Here is an 8,844-nt window from a genome sequence, read left to right on the forward strand (position 1 = left end):
GTTTGCCCTGCTAAAGTCCAGGGTTGCAATTCTACTTGCTATTCTGTTCCTGCCACACGAGATGCTGAACTCCACCATCTCGTGGTCACTGCAACCCAGGCAGCCCTCAACCTTTACTGCTTCGACCAGACCCTCCTTGTTAGTGAGGATGAGATTCAGCAGTGCACCTCTCCTGGTCGGCTCCTCCACCATCTGCATGAGGAAGTTATCATCAATGCACTGGAGGAACCTCCTGGACTGCGGCTGGCTGGCTGAATGGTCCTTCCAGCAAACATCAGGGAAGTTAAAATCCCCCACCACAACCAGGGCCTGTGACTGTGAGGCCACTCTCAGCTGCCCATAGAAGGCCTCATCAACTTCCTCAGCCTGATCTGGTGGCCTGTAACAGACGCCCACAACAGTGTCAGCCCTGCCAGCCTGCCCCTTGATCCTGACCCATACACTCTCAACCCGCTCATCATCCACTTCTGGGCAGAATTTAGTACATTGTAGTTGCTCTCTCACATAGAGAGCAACTCCACCACCACGCCTGGCTGGCCTGTCTTTCCTGAAAAGGGCATAGCCATCCATGACCACATTCCAGTCATGTGAACTGTCCCACCATGTTTCTGTAATTGCCACCAGATCATAATCTCCCGACCGAACATAGGATTCTAGCTCCTCCTGCTTATTCCCCATGCTGTGCACATTGGTGTACAGGCATTTCAGGGAGCGAGCAGAGCACACCCATTTCTCCCTAGGGGCATAGGAGGCCACCTGGTCCTCATCAGTTTTAGAATGCAGCCCCAGCGCGGGTCCCGCTCCAGCAGCGCCTTTATTGGACCGCGGGGGGCTCCTCAGCAGCCGCCGAGCTGCCGGGGCTCACATATGCGTGGGCAGTCTCGAACCACGTCCTCTCCACGGCCTCCTGTCCCACCTCAAACATCTTCATTAAGTGTTTCCAGCCCGTCCTGGCCGTGACCATGAGGTACTCCTGGTTCTCGGGGTACAGCAGGGCCGTGTGCGCGGCGAGGACGAGGGACTGCGCGAAGCGGCCGCTCACCAGCAGGAACAGGGCCGCTCTCTCCTCCCCGCTGAGGGGCAGGACGCTCTCGAACCCGGCCAGGACGTGCCCGCCGACCCCCAGGGGATCCGGGCTCTCGATCATCATGTACGTGATGGCTATGGCCACTTCAAACACGTAATAGCCATAACTCATGTCGCTGAAATCCAGGATGCCGGACACCCTGTACTTAGGATGCTGCGCGGAAGCAGCACTGGAGTCAACGAGAATGTTGTGGTCGTTGAGATCGCCGTGGTTGATACCTGGACACAGAAGAAACAGAAACAGTATTTAACAATTATTAAACAGCAGAATGTAACTTTTTGTTTCTGTTCTCAGTGAAACAGCTTTGAAAAGATGCTCAAACTAACACTCAACTACAAAACCATATTAGTCTCCCTCAGCACCAAGTGTCACCTTTCCCGGCCTCGCTGCTGCCCAGGAGCCTCCGTTCCTCCGAAGGGTCACACAGAGCAACTGGTCAAGTGTTTTCCAAACACAGAACAGCTGTTTTCAAACTGTCATCAGCATCAGTGGGAGATGAATTCCAAAAATAAGATTAAATAGTTATTTGGGCCTTTTGAAAAGACTTCCTGTACTTCATAGATTCTTACTAAGCTGATGTAACAGCATGAAAATAATCACTTTAAGTGGAAGGAAACTCATCAGAAAGACCAAGACCTGAACATGACTCTGGACACGTTCTTCCTGGCTCATTCCACACTGGTTCAGTGTCTCGGTTCCACATAATGACAATGAGAATAAAATACTCACAGGCTCGGAAACTGCTTAGTTTGGGGATCACTTTCCCTTTGAACTGCTCAATAACTTGTTCCACAACTTCACGGTATTTGTTCTGGCCCAAAGCATAAAGGTACCGATCTAGAAGAGGAACGTTTGCCAGGTTCCAAATGAACTGACCTCGATGCAGACTCTTTGCTGATGGATGATGGAATTTCTGTGGAAAAAGCACAAGAGAAAAGAGGCCGTAAGTAAAAATCCTGTGACTAAAGGGCTTGATTCAAAACCCTATTAGCTTTAATAGGTTCCTAAGGAGACTCACTGAAAAGCATCACGACTTTGACTATTGCTTTAAAACAGCAAGTAAAAGAATAACCTGAAGAATTATTAAGGTGAGCATCTTAACATCTACATACAGCCCAAATGGGTTTTTTCCCCCATTCTTTAGGCACAAGGAAAAGCATCTCTACCACTGCAGACCACACTTACCCTTGAGTCTTCTAATGCTTTCTTTTAAATGACAAACCTTGGTAGATGATGATCCATATGTTAACAGCATAAAGAGCCTTTTCCATCAAAATTTGCCTTCTCATCAACTATTTCCTCCTTGGCAGGACAAGTTACAGGCATATCTTGAGACTAGCTGGACTACATAAATGGTTTTAATCTCATCATAAGAGCGTGACCAGGGTATTAGAAGGCAACAGGAAGATATCTTCCCCAGCTGAAAAATGCTCTTGTAATTTAAGATTGTGGTTGGTAAAGCTGACAATTCACCTTTCATAACGGCCTGAGATCAGTAGCCAGAACATCAGAAGGAAAGGTTAATGAAAAGCAATTAATAATGCAAGAGTTCTTTTATGTATCAAACTTCATTACTGGCTGATTTGTCAGCTTTATTATCCTGTATAATTACAGAGCAAAGAAAGAACTTTGCATTAAGGTTGTTTGACTGGAAGGGGTGCGAATGAGAGAAGTGTCACCAGTCTCTGTTCGTTAGCACAGCTGGCGTTGTAGACAAGGGACCAACTGCTGCCAGTGTTAAACGGTCACAGTTCTGATGACCAGGAGGAAGACAGCAAGTCAAAACGAATTCAAAAGAATAGATTGGCCAGCTGTGCCTGATGTGCATTATTCAAAAAATGCTTTAAAACTCACCTCTGAGAGCGCTTTATCCAAACTGGCAGCGAGCTTACCGATCTCGTAGAAAATCTGAGCATTTGTAGCAATCTTTGCTACAGGTGTACCTGGCAGGTACGTCAGCAGGCGGACCATGTACTTCTTGTTCCCACATCCACCAGCTAACAGGCAAAGAGACACACTGTCAGTTGTCTATGTGCTGTTAGTTAAGGCAAGAAGCAAAAAAGGTTCATCCCAGTGTAGAAATCATCTGCTGCAGCCAATTAACAGATTGCATTCAAGGATTTGATTTACCAGGATGTCATATGATGATGTGCAAACCTTAACACGTTTGCAACCTGTGCTGGACTCCTCTCCTTGTGCTTGGAGTGGCCTCTGCACACAGCAGGTTCCTCCCGCGCCCTCAATAACACTGACAGAGTTTTGCAGAACAGGAGGTCTCTGGAATCCCAGCTTTTGAGTGGAACTAACAGTGACTAGAAAACCAAGATGGCAACACGCTCTTTTCAAGCACTATTAAAGCAATTTATTCTGGTATTGTAGACGGTCTAGAACTGTATTTTACACCTTTCTGTAGGCAAATAATTTGTAACATCATTTAGTCAATGAGGTTTTTTTTCCCTTGTGCATGGATAGGTCATGTCAATGTTTTCTCAAAGTCATTACCCTGGAGTTATTTTCATAGTTAATTATTACTCTTCTCTAACTTGCTTTGCCCCTGGTATTTTAAGCTTGGACACATAGGTCATCCGATACATATGCCCTAATATTTAAAAAGAAGGCTGAGTTTTACTTTGGTATAGATATGACGTTCCATATAGGGTGATAGTATTGCAGTAAAGGTGCTTGTAATTGCTCACCTGACTCCAGAGACATTATGGCACCATCTCTGGTGAGCTGAGGCACAGCTGAGGGGAAGCCTTCAGCGCTGAGGAACATCATGGCGCGGGTCTGCGCCTCGATGACGTCGGGCTCCTGGCTGTCCTCCGAATTGGTGATTTTGAGGACGTACTCGTCAGCACCTCCGTCTCTGGAGACACGCACGTGGAAATTCTGATCGTCGTAGCTGGGGAGCGGCGCGATCCAGGACACCCTTAACCCAAACACCCTGTCGACCAGCTCGGCTGCTTCTGTCTCACCAAGCGCCGGTTTGGGCAGCATCTGGGGCTGGCAGCTGCTTCCAGAAGACATCATGTCTCTAGCAAAGAAAAAGAGAAGCTGGATGATCTTAGTTGTATTCTGACATCAAAAGGAGTCATTACTACCACAAAATTAATTTGGACACTGGAGAGGAGTTTCCCACATTTATTAAATAAGCAAAGAAAACGCACTAAGTCAATCCTGGTTTCTTACATTGTGATTTCTTGTCAGCTGCTCAGCCTGCAGCCTCCCCACGAGAAAGCCTTCAGAGACATGCACTCAATCTGCCCAGAACAAGCACACAGGACAACCTCACCAACTAGGAGTGTTTTTATCAGCTCATTTCCAGCAGCATCCTAACCCGGTTTGTTGCAAAGCAGGGGTGATTTCCTAAGGAACGGAGCTACTGAATCCCAGGCCAGGAAGTTCTAAATTCACACCAGCAAAAAGACGAGACACATTTGGGTGGATCTGAACGTTAGAGCAGACAAATCTGTCCGCCCGGTCGCGGCCTCCAGAGCTCCCGCGTTGGGAAATGCAGAACAAACCTGCAGACGCTCCGCTCCGGGGGCCCCGGCCCGGCCTCCCCACTCGGACGAGCGGCCCTTGGACCCGCCGCCCTTTGTCCCGCCCGCAGCGAGCGGCGGCTGCCGGGCCCCGCGCCGGAGGGAGCGGGAGGCGGGGCCGCGCTGGGCCGGCCCTCGGCACGGGGGAACCCGCAGGGCCGGGGCCGCGCAGGAGCCGCCCGGGCCGGGCCGGCCCTCCCGCGGGCGGCGAGGGAAACCCCTTCGGAGCTCGCGGGAGGCTCGGGGAGCTCATTCACGGGTATCAATACGGAAAGGCTGAGTGTCAGGGGGATGGAGCCAGGCTCTTCTGGTGACAACCAGTGACAGGACAAGGGGCAATGGGTGTAAACTGGAACACAAAAGGTTCCGCTTAAATATGAGAGGAAACTTCTTCCCAGTGAGGGTGGCAGAGCCTGGCCCAGGCTGCCCAGGGGGGTTGTGGAGTCTCCTTCTGTGCAGACATTCCAACCCGCCTGGACACCTTCCTGTGTAACCTCATCCGGGTGACTGACCAACTAAAAAAATATTCTGACCTACTTCACTTGCCCTCTCCCAGCCCTTAGAAATCACACAAGCCAGTTTTTTTTTTCTAAGAACAAAAGCGCTCCAGAAAATATTTGGGGTTCCTTCTCCCAGTTTCTGAGGCTGACTGAAGGTTTATAATTGCTCCCTGGAACAAAATTGATAATAGCAGGAATGCATTCTTGCTGTGCTTGTGACTTGAAGGTACAGAGCAGGTTACAGCAAAATCAGAATATACTCATTGTCTGCAAACAAAATCACAATGCATTGTGCAGATCCGCACCTGGTTAGTCTTGCCTTATTCTGCAGAGAGTAGCGCCAAGTCTTAAGAGCTACGGCCCAGGGCGCTGGTGGGAGCCGCGTTGTGTCTGGGAGGCAACGCAGGGCGCTGGGGTTGTGATTCAGCCTCTCATCGACATCTGTAAGAAAGAGAAAACTGGAACAATTGAGTGTCTCTGTGTTTGATGCGAGGCGAATGCTGCTTCCAAAAGCGACTCTTCAGGGTGGGCCAGACACCCCCAAATCACCGCTGGAGATTGGGTCATATCTGTGAGCCCTACATGCCATAAATGTAACCTCAGTCAACAAATCCTGCAGTCAAGTAAGTTGATCTAGATTCTACGTTCAACATTTTCCTGGGGAAAAAAAGACCGTTATTCAAAAAGCATTTGATAGGGTTGTAATATCCAGACTAGTACGAGCTCAGCTTACACAGAAAACCTCTTTATAAAGCAACTAAACACACTTTGGAAGCCCACATGTGAGACGCTCCTAATGAGAAAATGAGGCACACGTAATTATGTAATGTATGTAATTAGACCCTTATTCACCTCACCCTTCCATACATGTTTACAGTGCCATTTTAAGTGTATTGCATATTAACTATTCAAAATAGATGGTAACATACAAGAACTGTGATACAATTTTCTTTATTAAAAATAATTTACAGCATCAGTAACATTTTATGCACAATTGTCATCAACTGAACTTAAGATCTATGTATACAATACTTACTGGAGTTAAAACTAACACTGTTCTGTTGGCTTTAAACAGCAGACATTTATTTGCAGTTGCTTAAATATTATTAATATACATAGCTTCATGTCCTTATACTTAGATGTAAAATGTATAAACATCAACACTATCCCAAAGCTTTGTAATTCAGGTGGAGGAGGGAGGAAGAGGGGCATGAGGAGAGAAAACATTTAGCAAAAATTGGAACAGATTCTTTTCCAGACCAAACTGGAGAGAGATCTCTAGGTTACATACATCTAACACAGTCACTTCTTCAAAAAGGTACACTGCCTCCTATGCTTTAACGTACTAGAACAGGTCTAACTGAGGTTTGGTGTGTAACGGCAGCACTCTGAGCGTGCCGCACCCCACCTCTGCCACAACGAGGACGTCACTCTCGCCCCTCTAAAGCTCATCCCATCCCAGCAGTGTCCGGAGTCCAGGGCTCTGCTGCAGGGCTGTTGCAGCGCTCGCTGCTGCGCAGGGAGAGGGGACGGGCACATCCCCACAGCTCAGCAGGCGAGCATTCCCTCCATGGGCAGCTCGGTGCCACGTGGGGAGCAGGACACGGGTCACCCTGCGCTGAAGGGTGGGAGCCGCATGGCTCCGCACGGCTCACATGGGGCTCGAGGGGCAGGACCCACCGCAGCAACACTGGCAGGGGACCGAAGGGGAACAGCAGCTGCACCACGGCACAGCTCAAAAGCTCTGTCGGTGATTTTCAGCCACACAGTGCAGCAGAATTACAGTAGTTGCTATGGTAATGGAACCCATCACCTCTCTTCAAACAGACTTTAAAAGAGGCTTTATTAGTGACAACTTGTGGGTAAGTCACACCCTGAAACTGTGCTTAACTTGACAGTGCTGGCTTACCCTGACACAGCTCGGATCGCTGGCTCCTGAAGCAACAACTGTGTCACTGCACTAGGGGTGAGAAGGCTGCGTTCCGTTCAAGCATTAGCAGTTACGCAAATTTAACACAGCCTTAGAGGTGTGTGTTTATTTACCATCTGCATGAGGCACCATGTGCCAGCACTGAATTCTTATTTGCTCCCCAATAATGAACACATTTTCGATTTAGTTCAAGAGAACACCTTTGAGCTGGGGAAGAACAGAAACAAAACCAACAACAGAGTATCAGACACACTGTTGTACTAGAAAGAAGATCTGCTGAAGAACCCTGGATAAAATTAGCAAAAGTGTACCACAAAACTGAAACTCATTCAACACACAGTTGAATATTGTGGAGTTATCATCCATATCAGTGGCAGGAGTCACTGGAATGGTTTTTATCTTGACTAATAGAAAACCACAGCAAAACTAGTGAAATATAAAAACAGATTATACAGAAATTCTAACTTTGTCCAATAAAATAAAAGGTGTATTAAAGTTATGCCAATTAAGTCAAATTAATTTGGCATTTGAACTGTCAAAAAATTAATATATTGTTAATTATATGTTGGGGCTTTTTTTTAAGGAATGTCAGGAACATACTATTCAAATTTGAACAGTGCATCTGTTAAGTCTGCAAGCCAACTAGCTTAGTGGCTGGTTACAAATTGAAAGCACACCTAATCAAGCTAATATACAGTACTCTCGAAAGGTTCGATATTTAAGACAATGCTTATCAAGAGCAACAAATCTTCAAGCAAGATCTTGATAATTTATATGCAAGTTATTGTAGCTTTGTTCTCCAAAAGAAATTAATCTCTACATAAACCAGAAGTAGTGTTATGAAGCTCTTCAGGGTAGAGCACAGAAATAATCTTGAAGCTGAAGACTCACTTGCACAGGTCAGAAGCCGTCAGTGCTCAGTGAAGTGGGGAACAAGCACCAGCGCAGGAGCTGTGCCTCTCCGGGAGCGTCACACACAGAACGGGGCTTTAACGCCAATGTGCCCACAATTGAATGTACACAAGTTGCAATGGTGTAAGAGCAGGTTTGTTCAGTACTGTGGGATCCTCAGCTGGGGAACCTGGTGCCTGTCTGGAAGAGCTGTAACCAACAGCACATGAGAAAACATTCAAGGCAGTACAGCCACCTTGGCTACTCAACACTGACAAGCAAGTCTGATGTATTAGACACAGGCTGTATTTGCAGCAGAGGAATTTAAACAGTCCTAATAGATCTTGGTCAAGATTTTTAAAGGTTAAAATCCTAAGGGGAGGTACTTTGTCTAATGGTATCACAGACAGTACAGTGAAAACTGATGTCAAATGACATACTGCATCCCTTGAAGCAGGTATCACAAACTTCAATCAAAGGACACTGCAGCTTGCAGAAAGCTGGGGCACTACACTTGGCCTGCATGAAGAAAATAATTGTGAGCATTTTTTTAAATGCAGAGATGTTTCTCATGAAAAAAATCCATACTTCTAAGCACACAGTATTTCATAGCATGAGCAGTTTTAAATCTGGATTTGGATGAAATATAATCCCACAATAAAGGTCAGAAAGTCACGATACAGGGTACCACGGGCCTCACGCAGATTGCTTTTTGTTCAGCCTGTAACCTAAAGACCAAGAAATTAAAAACTGAATATGTGTTTTAAGCTCCGGATGAAGAAAAACTGTCCTTTTGTTTGGCCTTTAACATTCCATACCATCTGCTATCCTTACACCAGCAAACAGCCGTACACAGATTGACAGGTGCAAAAACCGAGTGGAAACAACTGCAGA

General features: G+C 46.8%; 1 protein-coding gene across 3 annotated transcripts; it reads right to left on the bottom strand.

The window, feature by feature from the left end:
- Positions 1–640: 640 nt before the first annotated feature.
- HYKK (hydroxylysine kinase) lies at positions 641–5,506 on the bottom strand. 3 transcript variants are annotated; one of them, XM_082061241.1, is made up of 6 exons: positions 5,435–5,449; positions 4,277–4,347; positions 3,784–4,121; positions 2,942–3,084; positions 1,817–2,000; positions 641–1,305 (listed from the first exon to the last, which is right to left on the bottom strand). In XM_082061241.1, exons 3-6 carry the CDS (start codon positions 4,115–4,117, stop codon positions 815–817), a joined length of 1,152 nt encoding a protein of 383 aa, XP_081917367.1. In that variant the 5' UTR covers positions 4,118–4,121; positions 4,277–4,347; positions 5,435–5,449; the 3' UTR covers positions 641–814. The 3 variants fall into 3 exon arrangements, with proteins under 3 accessions (XP_081917367.1, XP_081917369.1, XP_081917368.1); XM_082061243.1 differs by lacking the exon at positions 4,277–4,347 and having other exon boundaries at positions 5,435–5,506; XM_082061242.1 differs by lacking the exons at positions 4,277–4,347; positions 5,435–5,449 and adding an exon at positions 4,612–4,685.
- Between the last annotated feature and the right edge of the window lie 3,338 nt (positions 5,507–8,844).

This window comes from Streptopelia decaocto (assembly GCF_964273445.1).
Source record: "Streptopelia decaocto genome assembly, chromosome: 9".
NCBI classification, from domain to species: Eukaryota; Metazoa; Chordata; class Aves; order Columbiformes; family Columbidae; genus Streptopelia; species Streptopelia decaocto.